The sequence below is a fragment of the Barbus barbus genome, assembly GCF_936440315.1.
Source record: "Barbus barbus genome assembly, chromosome: 15".
NCBI lineage: Eukaryota > Metazoa > Chordata > Actinopteri > Cypriniformes > Cyprinidae > Barbus > Barbus barbus.
In genome coordinates, this window is record NC_136743.1 from 165,158 (window position 1) to 182,291 (window position 17,134).

The following is a 17,134-nucleotide window of genomic DNA, read 5'->3' on the forward strand; positions in this document are numbered from 1 at the left end:
GCATGCGCCTCTCTCTGCACCGAGCAGCGCTTTAATTAAAGAGTACAATAGAAATATCAGTTTTGGTCGAAATAACTAAACAGAGCTAGAAACATTTATATTAATTTATGACAACATTTAAGTGTTCATTTAATTTATTTAAAATATAGCAATATCTCAATATGCTTATTTGTAGCAGAATATCATGTCATGCTTCTGGAAATGCTCTGTATTGTGTGTGTGATGACAGCTTATGTGTGATTCATTTCGGGAAGAAAGATGTTTCGGCACACAACTGAATCTCTTTGAATTTCATTCTGTTTTATTTCTACTTTCTTGAACAATTCCTGATTGGCTGCGAATTCGATTCAATGAATTTAAAAGGCTTTTTTTAGTTCTGACTGCCTCACAGCTTTGACTATCAGCAGGAATGTCTGTGGAAGATCAGCATCTAAAAACACACACATGCACCACAATCAAGATATTTTGTGATTCATTTCAAACACAAATATTTTTCAGGCAATTTAATATATTGCAATCCAATTTAAACACACGAATATCTGATAAAGACTGTATCGCGTATCTTGTCAGTGTGTGCACTTGCTTGGCCATTTGTAGTTGATAAACAGGAAAGTGGGTCCAGCTGAATTGAAATGCTGATTTGTTGGATTGGTATAAAAAAGGTTATTATACCGCGGCAGTCGTCGTGTGAAGCCCTCCTATGTGAAGACCATCGACTCTACCGTGCACCTCCACCGGGCAGCTCCACCGAGCAGGGACACCGGGCAGGGACACCGGGCAGAGACACCGGGCAGCTCCACCGGGCAGAGACACCGGGCAGGGACACCGGGCAGCTCCACCGGGCAGAGACACCGGGCAGCTCCACCGGGCAGAGACACCGGGCAGGGACACCGGGCAGCTCCACCGGGCAGAGACACTGGGCAGCTCCACCGGGCAGAGACACCAGGCACCTCCACCGGGCAGCTCCACCGGGCAGCTCCACCGGGCAGAGACACCAGGCACCTCCACCGGGCAGCTCCACCGGGCAGAGACACCGGGCAGAGACACCGGGCAGCTCCACCGGGCAGGGACACCGGGCAGCTCCACCGGGCAGAGACACCGGGCAGCTCCACCGGGCCGAGACACCGGGCACCTCCACCGGGCAGGGACACCGGGCAGCTCCACCGGGCAGAGACACCGGGCAGCTCCACCGGGCCGAGACACCGGGCACCTCCACCGGGCAGGGACACCGGGCAGCTCCACCGGGCAGAGACACCGGGCAGCTCCACCGGGCCGAGACACCGGGCAGCTCCACCGGGCAGGGACACCGGGCAGCTCCACCGGGCAGGGACACCGGGCAGCTCCACCGGGCAAAGACACCGGGCACCTCCACCGGGCAGGGACACCGGGCAGCTCCACCGGGCAGCTCCACCGGGCAGAGACACCGGGCAGCTCCACCGGGCAGAGACACTGGGTAGCTCCACCGGGCAGAGACACCAGGCACCTCCACCGGGCAGCTCCACCGGGCAGCTCCACCGGGCAGAGACACCAGGCACCTCCACCGGGCAGCTCCACCGGGCAGGGACACCGGGCAGCTCCACCGGGCAGCTCCACCGGGCAGCTCCACCGGGCAGCTCCACCGGGCAGCTCCACCGGGCAGCTCCACCGGGCAGGGACACCGGGCAGCTCCACCGGGCAGGGACACCGGGCAGGGATAGAAGTATCGCTTTTTATTTTAGTTTTTTCATTTATATGTTTAGTATTGAAATGTTGTTATATGCATGTGTCAATTTTATTTAATTTCTTTATTTTCTTAAATGTGTGGGTATATAGTATTTATAGAGTTGTAACTTTTAGTTTTAGTTACTTTTTCTTATTTGTAAGTCGTTTTGGACAAAAGCGTCTGCTAAATGTCAAAAGTAAAAGTAAAGTAAGTAATAAATAAGCACATTTATGTAGGAAAAGAGTAGTCCGCTTCATTATGATGCTCCAAACTGAGGCTGAATCACTGTTTTTCTTACTTTTGCATGGAGAGTAAAACACACAAGCTTATAGACATCCTAATTTGAATAAAAGGTCATTTTAAATGAAATGTATGTTTTTATTGTTATAATCGTGTAGATTGCTGTGTTTCCACCAGAGGGCGTTCTTCACAGAAAGCAGTGCATTTTCAGTCCTGCTGATGGGGAAACACATTTTGTAAAAACACCTGATTCAGATCATCAGCTCATTAGACGAGAGTGAGCTCAGCCTTCAGAAAGGAGAGACAAACTGAGGTTCTCCAGGATCAGGACTGAAAAGTGCTGTTTTAGAGCAGATACCAGCAGGCGTCTCCAGAGCTGAGTAACGCTCAGTCACTGTAAACTGAACATGAACCATCAGTGTTGAACTCTACTGGTGTATGAGCTCAGATGACAGGTGAGTGTTCTTCTGTCTGTGAGTCTTTATGAAGTCTCTGTTTCTACACATTCTTTCCGAAGGCGACCCGTGGGCCAGTACGTGGCGCTCTGGGCTCGATCCCGTCTGAGATGATCCAGATGGCCGGGGTGTATCTGGCGCCCTCCATCACCACCCGGATCTCCTCTGTGCGGGCCATCTCCTCCAGCTCTGGGCTGGTCTCCGGACACCAGTCCACCATGAACTTGTCTCTGGCCTCGCACAGATTAATGGGCACCTCCTCGGGCTGCTGGCCGAACAGAGAGTCTGCAGGGAGACGAGGAGGAGATGGGGTTAATGCCACAAACCTCCTAAAAGCATCAGAAAACTAAGATGATCACAGCTCCATTGATGACAATGGTTCTACAATCAACTTAGGCTTACGATGCTTTTGGAAACACAGCCCTGATCTAAGACCGGTGATGCTGTGATCGAGTTAACAATTGTTAACCAAAGAGTTCCAGAACGACGCCTTTGAGGAAGAACTATTCACTGGCTACATCAGATTAAATCTTTGAAGGGTTTTTACTCTAACAGTGGTGTGTATGTTTCCATCCAAAGTTACAAATTAAATTGGAATATCACATACAAAATTTGCAAATAAAGCACCGTTTCCATCCAGTGAGTTGAAGAGTTGAACAAAATAGTCACTTCCTGATTAACTTGCACTAGGGGTCACTAAGAAAATTTTAATTTGCTGCAGTAGGAGAAGGCACTCCGTATAATAAGTTTTGTATTTAATAAATTACGAGCTTCAGAGTGTGCAGACGAAACACGGTCATGTCATCTTTTTTCTGGAGCCTGCTGTTTGGGAACACTGTTCTGGGAGTTAATTATAACGAAGCACTTTGACGAGACTTTGCTCAAGCATTTTAGAATGACTAGCATTTCAGATGCTGTGCAACGAGATCGGTCCGTTGGGTAGTCAGGTTATGCTGTTTTATAGCGCAAAGTCACATGTATTTTTTGATGCACATTAAGGAATTTATTAGGCAAAAGTGTTTCCATCGTAGTTTGTGCATGTTTTTTTACCGTATAAGAAATATATCCAACTTAGTTGAGCGCATAGGTTTTTTTATGTGCATTTTTACAATTCATGAGCATTTTGGTATTTCGTTTTTTATGTGATATCCCAAAATGCACATTAATGCTAATTGCTATTTTTCCATCACAGTTTTTAAGTGCATTTTGAAGTATCGCATCAGAAACGAGTGATGGAAACATCAAATTTAGAAAAAAAATCCCTTCGCAAAAAAGTTTACGCTCGCTTGAGATGGTTTATAACTTGTGCGAAAAAGGGTTAATGCGAATAATGGGAGATAGAAACGCATTTTGCGAATAAATTCCTACACGCACATCAAAACAATCATGTGACTTTGCGCTATGAGACGGCATAACCTGACTAACCGGTGGACCGATCTCGTTCACAGCATCTGAAATGTTGTTATGGTCGTTCTGAAATGCCTGAGCAAATCTGTCATCGAAGTGTTTCTGTATAATTGTGTTACACGACTGCGTTCACATCCACCTCCGAAATCAATGACCGCATTTATAGTGTTTCATCTGCTTGTTCTGATGCGCAAGTAATTTATTATATGTGAAAATGCTTATATTCAGTGGCTTCCCCCACTTTTCTTAGTGATATTTAGTGCCAGTTTATCAGGAAGTGACGATTTGTTCTCCTTGACTCGTTGGCTAGAAACAGTGCTTATTCACAAATGTTTTATGCAATATTCCAGTTTTGCGCAAGGATGGAAACCCAGCTACTAATTTGGGAGAAGATTGGCTTAAGAAAGTTTGAAAAGCCTTTAAGGGATAGTTCACCCAAAAATGAAAATTCTGTCAGTAATTACTCTCCCTCATGTCGTTCCAACCCTGTAAGACCTCTGTTCGTCTTCAGATCACAAGTTAAGATATTTTTGATGCATTCTGAGAGCTCTCTGACCCTCCATAGGCAGCAAGGATCCTAACACGATCAAGGCTCAGAAACCTAGCAAGGACATCGTTAAAATAGTCCATATCACATCAGGGGTTCAACCGTAATTTTACGAAGCTACGGGAATACTGTTTGTGCGCAAAGAAAACAAAAATAACTTCGTTCAACAATTCGTGTCCTCCGCATAGCGCCATTTTGGAAAGTATCACATACGTAAACAACATATGTACTCTTTGATCTGAACGTAAACAACGGATCCACATACATATGTTGTTTACGTATGTGATGCTTTCCAAAATGGCGCTATAGGGTGATACGGAGGACACGGATTGTCTTACAGGTTAGGAACGGCATGAGGGTGAGTAATTACTGACAGAATTTTAATTTTTGGGTGAACTATCCCTTTACTAGGTTGGACTTGCAGACTCTTGCGGAGTGTCATCATCGCTGATGTGGAACCGCGTGGTCTCACCGGCCAGGCCGTGTATCAGGTCTTTGATGAGGTGGCCGATGATGGCGTAGAGCGTCACCACGATGACGATGAAGGCCAGGATGATGTAGAAGATGTGAATGGGCAGATGGATGGCGTCTCGAGCAGGTGGGATGTAATTCTTGAAGAAAATCTTCTCCTCAGCAGAAGGTGGCAGCAGAGGAGGCTCATGTGGGCCGGCCATCACGCTCTTATCCTGAACTTATAAATATTACAGTTAACATTAATACAAGAACAACTGACCCTAACCTAACCATAACCTAACCCTGTTGCCCAATGATCAGTGATCTGCTCACAGCACAGATTGCTTCAGAGGATTTCTTAGCAGTCATAATATATCTCGATAGTTGCACAACATATTTCTCTGAGCTTAAACACTTGCTACACTTTTATCATGTCAGTATATTATAGACATCTTTAAGCACCTGTAAACTTAATTCTGTTTAACTAAGCACCTCAAGTACACTATAAAGGTGTGGTACGCTTGTGAAAGTGTGGATCTGCAGCTTTCAGATGAGAGTTAGTTCACAGGCCGTGATGGAGGCCAGACATTATCTGTCCGGAGAAATCATAGACGTCCATGTCGTTCCTTTCCTCTGAAACTCCAGCAGCGAATGAAGAATAAAGGATGGAGGTGTTGATGTGCAGCGCTGTGATTGGCTGAGACGCTCAAGGTCACAGGCTTTATCTGCACATATTATCCAGCTTTGAGACGGCTTACAGACTGGTTATTGTTAATTGTGAACTGAGAGAACATGTAAACAAAGTACTCGACTTTAATAATAAACAGATAAACCTTTCTGAATTATGTTCTAGCAGCAGCTCGATGAAACCAGCACATGATAAACATAGTTGATAATGAAACTAGGTCAGCTTTAGTTTAGCATGATGCATTTCATTCTTCTGATTTTGGGCTGCAGTGATTCAGAGCTGAACATCTCACATGTTTCTGACCTTATTGACCCAGACAGGCTTTAAAATAATCCATAACTCATAAAGATGAATCAGACACAACAAGCTGTTGGTTCCTCATGAGGAGAGGCTTTAATTCTAGATCTTATTTGCATTATTTATTCCTTCTTGTTTATTCATATATATATATATATACATACTTTACAGTCCCAAAATGAAACTATCCCAGAATTCATTTTAATGGCATCACAGAGCAATTACATTGATGACATCACAACGATCACATGACCTCGCCCTCTTATCACACTGAATGACTGTTATCTACACTTTGCTTTTCTACAGCAGCAAAAAGAGCATCCGGTCTGATAAAAACATCTTAAAGACGGAGTGCAAACATGAAAGCCAGAGTAATGACGGCTGGCACAGACTCATAGAGATGTGATGTAATGAGGGCCGGATGCTGTGAGATGATGGGGCTCGGTGAATCCCGGCAGAAGACTTCGTCCAGACCAACCCGATCCTCTTCACGGCGCTCTCAGCATCACCAGCTTCGGTTTTAGGGCCAAAGACCCAGTCTGACGAGAGACCAAGAAAACCATTGAGTTCTTGTGAAAGAACAGACATGAAAACATGGGCCACAACACACACTGCTTATATTATAACCCATATACATTCATATTTAAGCTAAATATCAAACACTTGAATATTACTTAAATATTTACACAGTTATTCAAAATTAGTCTTTTTTTTTTAGTTGACACTTTCAGTTCATATCGAACTAAATGCATGAGTGCTCGTGTGTGATTAATAGTTTGTGTGGAAACGTGTTCATACAGCAGCTGTTTACTCATTTAATGGCACAAAAACAACAGACACTCAGGAAACAATAATGAACACACTTTCTTCTCACTTCACAGATGGGATCGTACACGTGTAAAGAGCAGTGTGTTAGATTGAGCATCAGTGAAAGGTTGCAGGTTTTGTAATAGCCGAGTTTGAATCCATCGGTTATCCTCTGTGTGACAAAATGGACCTCAAATATCAAACGGTCAAGAGCTCAAATGTGCAGAAGATGCTGGAAAAGCAGAGGAGGATCTTCCTGAAGAACAGTTTAATGATCAGGACAAACAGAGACACAAAACATACAGACCATCAGATGAACCAAGAGAATGGAGACATGTGGACCACGTCTGTGATGTGAAAGACCTCCATCAGGGCATAAAAAAATCAATGTTTTATTTTGAGCACAGATTAAGAGTCGGAAAGGAGAAACACACCTGAGTCTGAACCCAAATGAGACACAAAGCATCGCAACAGACGTCCAACAAAAAGACTTACAGCAGAAACACGACACAACACCGGGAGAGCATCACGCCACCAACGAGCCGCCGCGGACGGTACCTGCCAGGTCATCGATCAGGTGACCCACGACCACGTATGTGACCACAACCACCAGCAGAAACCCCACAGAGACGTACAGAACGTGCGGCAGCACAGAGAACGAGTCACGCGCTGGAGGCCTGTACTCCAGGAACGGAGACCGCAGCAAACGCTGAGGAGCCACGGCCCTCCAGAGCCGCTCTTCTGAGCCAGACGAGGAGACGAGAGTCCATGTCTCTGATCAACACATCTGCCGTTCAGAAAACCAGAATGAGAGACCGAGACGTGTAGGGCAGCGCATGACATACAGAAGGTAAAGAAGATTTGAAAGTTTTCTAATAACAAACACTATCTGCCTGGATTACGGGGGAATGATTGAGCCGCAGAGAACGAGGAGAAGATTAAGCCTGTTTTAATCAAATCCTGAATCACCAGCGGGCAGAACATTCCCAAGATTACCAGAGATTCCCACCTAATCCAGCAAAGGAGAGAATAATGGGAACGATTCGACCAAAAATAGACCTGAAGCGCCTCAATCCTGCAGCACCAGCGTCACACGATCACAGAAACCCTTCACTGACAGACTCTATTGTAATGAACTGATGGATCTGTAGAGACCTCAAGCGCAGCTCTTACCTTGACACTTAATGTCTTTGTGCTCGTGATCTAAGACTAAACTCCTCATGCTACCGAGCCGCTCTGTCTACTCGGATGGATGAACTTCATCTGGATCCTCCGAGTTTAACCTCATGACCTCGTGCATGAGAAACGTCCATTCCACGATTGTCATCCCGGTGTTGAAGACGACGATCACAAACATGAGCGGGTGCAGCATGCTGGCCTCAGACAGGACTCTTCTAATCTAACACACACGGCGCTGGAGTGAACCTCTTCTGCTGTAATCCACTGATCGCATTCCAAAACGCTGTCATATGCATCTCCAAAACTAATCCAACAGTTTATCTAATAAGTCTTCTGCAAACACATCCCATAATGCACTGCTTCCAAACCCCTCCTGGACCCCCAGCAGATCGGACACACTGCACAGTCTGTGTAATGAGCAGATTCAGGTGTGTGTGAGATAGTGACCAGCAACTCTCTCAAGTCCTTGTCTCCATGACAAACATTTTTGACTTTATTTTAAGAGCATGATGCAAAGAAATGCATTCAATTTTTCACCAATTATTAATTTGCATATCCCCATTCATCATCATATAAAAATGCTTTGTGTATTTGAGAAAATACTTAAGTACCCCCCTCAAACATTCTGAGCATAACGATCAGCACGTTTAAGACTGTGATCGAGAAGCCATATTTGTTGACTTCATCTGAATAGTCATGAACTGTCATCATTGGGGCCCCGGGCCCTGATTTCTCAAGTTCAACAGAAACTTTGTCAAATGAAATGACTGAAAAAGACACCATTTCCTACTGGAAAAGTCATTTCTTAAAGAAATATCCAATCTAAAGAGTTAAACAATTAATAATCTCTTCATACAGTAATGATTGTGTAAGTGAAGGACAGTTGTAATGCATTGAAACATGAGAAACATGTTTTTCTCTTACCTGTAAATAAAAAAGCACTCCATGATTCCCAAACTGCAGAATAAACTGGACAGAAAGCTTCTAAATGAAGGGAAATCGGGCGTCTGATGAGAGAAGCTCTATGAACTAACGAGGACTGCGTGAGATCTACTGACGAACTCTACGCTGGAGACACGGCCGCCGCGGCTCTGCCTCTTTGAAGAAGACCTCGGACATCAAGAAGGTCCAGAAGATGATGGACATGTTGATGATGAAGAGCGGAAGCAGCATGCTAGTGTCGGTGGAGCTCTCTCTAAACAGAAGCGAGACGAATGTCCGTCTCTACAGACACGCAGATAATCCGGCAAATAATGAGAGAGACGCATGTTCTGAGGACCACAGACGGCTTCAGCGGTCATCAACACCACACATCATCATTATACTGCCACACGCTCTAATGTACAGGTCTTCAGACGACCCTTGACCCTAATACACCCATCTTCCCTTATATTACTTCAAGACAACAGGAGATAATCCTGAGTATAATCCTGTGCCAGATTTCACCGCTTATTCCGAATCTAAAGCCTCACAGAGACAGATGGCATGTTATGATGAACAGCGTTAAAGGGATACTTCAGCCAGAAATAATCGTTCTGTCATCGTTTGCTCGTGTGACGTGAGGACGACGAATCAAGACATTGTGAAGAATGATTGACTGATGGATGAAGTCAATTCTGCTCAGTTTCACACTAACTATAACCTCACTAACTAACTCAGCGGTTCCTGACCGCTCCTGGACCCCAGCGCTGCAGGTTTCTGTCTCTTTGAGTGAGTCTGTGCTGATGAGCGGATGATGTGTGTTTGCACTAACTAACCCACACTACTGACCGTCTTCATCAGCACACGTCTCTCTCGCTGTGATGCTCTAATGAATGAGCTGCTGTTTCTGATCTGAGATACAGTTCTGAAAAACACACAACTTCACTGCAAATAATGATTCTCTTACTTAGTTTATGTGTCTTGTATTCTAGTACAAATATCTAAAGATTTTTCAATCAGGATGCATTTACTGGACAGGGAAAATTACTTAAAATTTTAAGTCTTGTTTTCAAAAAAAAAAAAAAGGATCAAAATTTAGTTAGTTTTGGCTTACCTCATTGGCAGATATTTCTGCTCGTTTTAAGAAGTGTAATATTAATTCAGAGGCTAAACAAGATTATTTTTCTTACCCCATTGGCAGATATTTTAGCTCGTTTTAAGCCAAAACTAACTAAATTTTGATCCTTTTTTTTTTATATAGAAAGCAAGACTTAAAATCATAATTTTACCTGTCAAATAAATGCATCTTGATTAGGGTTGGGAATCAAAAATCAATTCCAGAATCAGATATTTAAGGTCAGGAATCGGATATTTATTTTAAAATTTAAACTTTGATTCCACCTATCAATGTGCAATTTCTTTTATAGGTGGTGAAAAGGGGCTGTTAAAAATGTATTTGTCTTTGAATTGTTCATTCAAAAACACTGATTCATTCAGTAATGAAACAAGTAAATATTGAGTGAGTCACTGAATCATTCCATTCAGAAATTCCATGAGAAAGTCTGAATTTATCCAGAATCGTGCCGCTCTATTGCACACGAACAGCTCTTAATCGAGTCCAGTGTTTATGTAGCCGGCTGATTTGTGTTCACGGTATTCAGCTGCTACTAAATGTTTTGCAAAAAAAGACACAGAATAAATATGTTTGATATCTAAATGTTTTTTTAAACCACATTGGACTTGAAACCCAAACCTAATCTTGTTTTAAGAATGTTTAGATATTTATACCAGAAAACAAGACACAATAATACGTGAGCAGATCATTTTGTGCAGGGTTCCTCTCGACTGACCGTCTGGTCCAGTCCGGTCCGGTCTCAGCATCCCAGCGTCTTCTGCTGGGTCTCCTGCTGCAGGAAGTACTCGCAGAACAGCGCTCGCACTTCCTCTCCGTGGCGGTCGTCTGCGGCGGGCGACACCTCGTCTGCAGGCTGCGGACTCTCCTCGTGCCGCACCGCCTCCTCCCAGCGCTCGTCGAACTCGTCCCCGTGCACCTCGCAGACGTTGTGCAGCACGCAGCAGGCCAGGATCATGGTGGGCACCACGTCCATGCGGCAGTCGTTCCTCTTCAGCAGACACTGCCAGCGCGCTCGGAGCCGCAGGAACGCCTCGTCCACCACGCCGCGCGCCCGCTCCAGCCGCCGGTTAAACGCTCGCTGAGCCTCCGACAGCGCGCCGGACTCCGGGAAGCTCTTCAGCAGCCAGCTCTTCAGCGGGTACCCGGCGTCGCCCAGCATCAGGAAGCCCAGCGGCCGGCCCATGAAGTGGCGCTCCGGCTCGCCCTGCAGCAGAAACCCCTCGCAGCCTCGAGCCCAGAGCGTGGAGTTCTGCAGCAGCTCGGCGTGCTCGGTGCTGCCCGGGAACCCGGCGCACACGTCCCAGAACTGCCCGAGCCCGTTCACTGCGCCCTGCGTGACCACCGACAGCCAGCCGCGGCTGTTCCAGTAGCTGTGCGTGTTGCTGGACGGGGCGATGATGGGCACGTGGAGGCTGGCCACCGCTCCCACGCAGTGAGGGAAGCCCCAGCGCGAGGCGAAGAGTCGAGCCGCATCCTCCAGCTCCTGCTCGCTCGGGGAGCGCAGGTACAGTGGCCGCAGCAGCAGCACGATGGCGTGGCACACGTCTCGCACACACTTACAGACGGTGGAGCGGCCCACGCCGAACAGAGCGCTGATGGTGCGGTACTCCACATTAGAGGCCAGCCGCCACAGAGCCACGGCCACACGCTTCTCCAGCGGCAGCGCCGGACGCAGACGAGTGTCCTGACGGCTCAGACGCGGCTTCAGCTTCCCACACAGCAGGAAGAACGTCTCTTTGGTCATGCGGAACTTCTCCAGCCAATCAGAGGGCTGGAACTCCCTCATGACCACGCGCTCCCACCAATCGGTGCTCTCGATGCTGCTCCAGACCCGCGTGGGGCGCGCCGACGGGCCTCCGATCGGACGAGACGACTGAGCGATCATCATCTGAGAGAGAAACACAGTTCAAGAGTGAAGAGAACAGCTCGTATTCACGTGATATGTGACCACAAAACCAGTCATATGGGTCAGTTACATGAAATTACAATTCATACATCATTTAAAAAAATAATCTTTCCATTGATGTATGGAATCTGGAATCTGGAAAATCTGGAATCTGAGGGAGCAAAAAAATCTAAATATTGAGAAAATCTCCTTTAAAGTTGTTCAAATGAAGTTCTTAGCAATGCATATTACTAATCAAAAATGAAGTTTTGATATATTTAAAAAATATCTTCATGGAACATGATCTTAATATCCTAATGATTTTTGGCATAAAAGAGAAATGTATAATTTTGATCCATACAATGTATTGTTGTCTATTGCTACAGATATACCTGTGCTACTCATGACTGCTTTTGTGCTGCAGGGACTCAGATGAAGTATCAAAAGTTCATGGAATTTTTGCAGGCATGACCAAAAAAAAATATATATATATATATATATATATATACACAAATTAAAAATGGCTAGTGTAGTTAAACCATGGTAATAACAAACAATTGTGGGTATACAAATGGTAATCAATATTCAAAATAAAGGAAAAATGTAGTATATTACAGCTTTATTGTAATCATGGTTAATATTCTGTGTTTGTCTCACCATGATCATCCTCTTGTGTCTCTGCTGGAAATACTGTCTGTGCGCGACGCGTCGCTGAACCTCGCGTCTGCGCTGCGCGTCTGCGCTGGTGACGTCACGCCGCCGCTTCATCAGCACGTAACTGAGCGTGAACATCAGCGAGCGCAGCGTCTCGTCGTCAGACATGATTCCGCCTTTGTTCTCAGCCTGGGCTCCAAACGCCGCTGCAGAAGCGCGATATCTTCCACGACGCGCCGCGATCTCTGTGATTATTCCGCGCACGATGTGTTATTTCATCATTATTAGCGCTGGCTCTCTTGACGCGCTCCTCGCGCTTCTTCTTCTTCTGCTGCGTCGGCACTGCTCACGTGACGTGACGTCACGCCGCAGCGCCGCCTGACGTCATCACAGTTGCACGTTTTAATTTTTAATTTTAATTTTATTTAATTTTGCATTTCAACATTAACAAATATAGGCTAACATAAGTACAACTCCCCACAGACTGCGATATTTATATGAATCATACTACAACAGAGAAACAAAACGCCTACAAGAAATCCAATAAAATACATTAAACTATAAACAATGGTTAACAATCACACTTATGAACGAATCATAATTTCACTACTCAATGTTAAGAGCTCTGTATACATGGCTAGCTCCTTTACATTCATGAATAAAGAAGTTTAAAATAAGTCTACATTTACAAACTTCACCATGTTCCAAGTAATAGATTTAAAACGAATTAATCAAATTACAACGAAGAAAGAAATGTTCAGCAGTTTCTACATCATTATTACAGAATTGACAAATCTGCATTAATCTTAATCTCAGAAATACTTTAGCAGGATAAATATCATTAATACATCATTTTAAAATGCACTTCTTTACATTTTTGGAGGAAGAGGAAATAATATATATTTGCATCTAAATTCCTTAACTGATGTTGAAAAATATAATTTCTTCTTATAGGACCAGGATAACAATGTCTTATAAACTTATTAGTACATTTGTAGTCAACAGAACTTAGTTTTCTAATCTAACATCCTAAACTTTAGGGCTATGTTCAGATCTTAACACACTAACTCATGGTAAAGGAATACACTGAATAACTTTCAAATACTCTTTTTGCACACCATACAAATCACTTTAACTGACACACAAAACAACCCAAAATAAAATTAAACCATTGTATTCAGTTAAGTGATTATATTCTATGATGTCGAGCACCAAACGAATGTTGTTAAGAAACCTCATCCTTAAACACTCCAGAAAATATGTTATAATCAGTATTTATCAGCGTGACGGCTGGAGGTTATCCAACATCCTTTTGTCTTTTCCAGGTTTAGGAATCAAAATAATGAGACCCTGCTTCATAATAGATTATTATTCCTAATACAGCCCAGCTTCAAATAATAATATTTAAATCTTCCCAAAAGAACCATCTGGCCCAGGAGATTTAAGGAGATTTAAGGAGATTTAAGGAGATTTAGGAGCTAATGTGAAATCTGAAGCACAAAATGCTTTAAATAAAGTCAAAACTGTAGGAATATAACATTTTACTTTCTTAAAGAAATGCTGTGAATCGTCACTGGAGTAAGATCAATTATATAAACATGAATAAAACTGAAACAAGAATATTGTTGGTTTATTTTCCTCCCCGTCCTCACCCAGTTTGTTCTTATAAAGTTCATCCAATGAAGAGTGTATGAATAAGTTCTTCCTCGTCCTCAGCTGTTAGAGTTCAATTACAACAGCACATATTAATCTGATGTATTAACTTCATTTCTTTCTCTCATCTCTTTCTCTTCAGATTTTCTCCATATGCTATCGAATATTCCATAAGTTTATATTTTAATAAAAACTCCCATTTACTACCACCAGGAATACATTTACAGCCGACATCAGTAATAATCCTCTTTCTATATGTGCAGTAGTCTCTTCCTGAGTTCATGGGTCAGCATTGCATTTCCAATAACCTCCAGAATGACTTTATTCACCCTTCTGTGTTAAACTTACATCAATCCACTTCAGCATAATATATGATGAATATATGAATATAATGTGTTATTTCATCATTATTAGCGCTGGCTCTCCTGACGCGCTTCTTCTTCTTCTGCTGCGTCGGCACTGCTCAGACCCAAAAATACTGTTTGGGTAACTTAACTCAAAATGTGTACATAATGCAGCACAAGTTGCTTTGGATTAAAGCATCTGGCAAATGCAGGAATGTAAATATAATGTAAAATCAAATGTATTTTAAGTTACCTAATTTAAATAAAACTGACAGCTGTCCAGTTGATGATTCTGCCCCTCATAGTCAGCATCCCTGTTAGTGCTCGGAGCAATCTCCTGTAACAGAGCCAATCCTGTCAGTGTTACTGTAGTTTATGGTCAGAGAACTACCATACAGTAACACAACTTACAGGTTATAATAAAATAAACATTCAGAATATTTGTTAGCCAAACATCTTATATATGGCTAATCCGTTCCTCTACAACCTGTGGGTTATTGAGCAGCAGCCAGTGTATAATTCTGATAATATATGGCAGTTTACTCACCTGTTATTAACACCTCTATGATTCAATCTCAAGAAAAGACTCCAATACACCTCCGTTACAGAGACATTACCAACAGACTAAAACCTGACAATAAAATACAAAAGATGTACATAACAGCGGCGTGTCTTAACTCATTTTTTTTTACTATTTTCACGTTAGCTCGCTGTTATGTAAGATCTGACATAACCTGAGATAAAAAGGCATGTAGAATTATATGCTTCCCTGATTCATTCGGTAAACTGATGTTATAACTTCTCACCAGCTGATGTAATCACTGTAATGATGTTTCAAAACACACCCCCGACGAAGCAGATATAAGATCCACAAACTTGAACATAAAAATATGAACAACTATAAAAAAAATAAGACACCGGATACAGTGTAGCTCTTCTGATTCTAGAAGATTAGAAATCTAAGATTTGTTCTGGTTTAGTGAGCCGAGTAAATGTGTCTGAATTTCATCAGTTCTTTTATGTGCAGCCCATAATGATTCACAGTCACATAACGAACAACGATTGCTCACAATCAGCATCAGATGTCCTATCTGCTCCATCGAGTAACACTCATGAGCGTCCGGCATCGTCTGTGATCAGAGACAAACCCTCAGAAACGGCATCGGTCTCATCAAACCTGCCACCAACAACTGCAGTTCGACGGGACGCTTTACGAACATTACTGTGACATTATATTCATATATTTATCATATATTATGCTGAAGTGGTCAGCCGGGGTCACGACCCCTGACCTCTGTAAGGCTCCTTCGGTGTCTCAGGAAGAGTGCGGGATGGAGATGAAGGAAATGACTGAGGATTACAGCAAACAATAGCAGGGTCTGAGCAGATCATTGAGCTCCGGCGTGATGTGAGATGAGTCTCTGCAGGCAGCAGGTGTTTGGTAATGAGACTCTGTCTGATCACACCGGCGTAATCCTGCTCTTCTCCCGCTGCGACACACAGAGTCATAATCCAGGCCTAAAGCTGAGACTGAGGCTCATTGTGCGGCTCCGGCTCCTGCGGATCCCCTTCATCTGCGCTTGTGTTCAGGTGAAGAACGGCTACAGCTCCTCTGAGCATGACCCCGGGTGCTCCTCAGAGCGCTTCTCTCGCTCAAACACAAGCTCATGGGTGCCATCCCTCTGCAAAATATCATTTTCTTACTTAGTATTTTTGTCTTGTATTCTAATGACTTTAGATTTTAGGTCTTTTCTTTAAAAAAAAAAAAAAGATCAAGATTTTGTTAGTTTTTCCTTAAAACAAGTGAAACATATCTGCCAATGGGGTACACTGCAAAAATACTTACTTGGGTTTTTCTGTCTTGTTTCCAGCCCAGATATCTAAAAATTCTTAAATCAAGAAGGGTTTTCTAGAAAAGTTAAAATTATTGTCTTGTTTTCAGAAATAAATCAAGTCAAAATTAAGTGAGTTTTTGCTTAGAACAAGCTAAATAATCTGCCAGTGGTGTAAGCTAAATATTCTTGTTTTCTGTTTTGCTTACACCATTGGCAGATTATTTAGCTTGTTCTAAGCAAAAACTCACTCAATTTTGATCCTTTTTTTTTTTTTTTAGAAAACAAGACTTAATATATTAAGTCATTTTACCTGTCAAGTAAATGCATCTTGATTCAAAAATGTTTAGATATTTATACTAGAAAACAAGACTAAAATACTAAGAAAATCTATTTTTGCAGTGTGAATGCATGAACTTGAAAAAGTGCACTTTGAATGCAATGTAATTCACTTTGAATAAAAGCGGCAGCAGATGCATGAATGTAAAGCTGCTCTCATCCATCCAGTGAAAGCAGGAGCATCAAGCTCCATAAGATGACAGAAACAGCTCTGCAGAGGTGAAGAACGAGTGTAATATTCCTGAAGTGAACCTGTTTTCTCTCCGGTGGGATGTGAACTCTGGTTCAGAGATGGAGGGAAATGGTTTAGTGTCTCAGACTGAAGAATTACTGCTCCACATGTGGCCGTGAACGCAGCATATGGGTGAACTCTCTCCTGATGAGAACAGATCCCACATTAAACCAGATCCGGCATGAAAGCAGTGTTTCTGTGTTGCTAAGGTGTTGTGGTCCGTTGCCAGGGTGTTGCTATGTGACCGCTAAGCAGTTTTTGCAGGTTAGTGTGCTGAATGTTCTGATGTCTCTGTGTTTTTCTCTGAGTGTCTGATTTCTTCTGGTCCAGCAGCAGGTGAAACTGGTGCACTATAGAGAGCAAT

The 17,134-nt window shown here is 43.3% G+C and overlaps 1 protein-coding gene across 2 annotated transcripts; it reads right to left on the reverse strand.

Annotated features, from left to right (window-relative positions):
* Nucleotides 1–6,193: 6,193 nt before the first annotated feature.
* LOC306880736 (uncharacterized protein) lies at nucleotides 6,194–12,727 on the reverse strand. 2 transcript variants are annotated; one of them, XM_079434472.1, is made up of 3 exons: nucleotides 12,374–12,727; nucleotides 10,547–11,719; nucleotides 6,194–6,328 (listed from the first exon to the last, which is right to left on the reverse strand). In XM_079434472.1, exons 1-2 carry the CDS (start codon nucleotides 12,536–12,538, stop codon nucleotides 10,571–10,573), a joined length of 1,314 nt encoding a protein of 437 aa, XP_079290598.1. In that variant the 5' UTR covers nucleotides 12,539–12,727; the 3' UTR covers nucleotides 6,194–6,328; nucleotides 10,547–10,570. The 2 variants fall into 2 exon arrangements, with proteins under 2 accessions (XP_079290598.1, XP_079290599.1); XM_079434473.1 differs by lacking the exon at nucleotides 6,194–6,328 and adding an exon at nucleotides 9,396–9,621.
* Nucleotides 12,728–17,134: the final 4,407 nt, after the last annotated feature.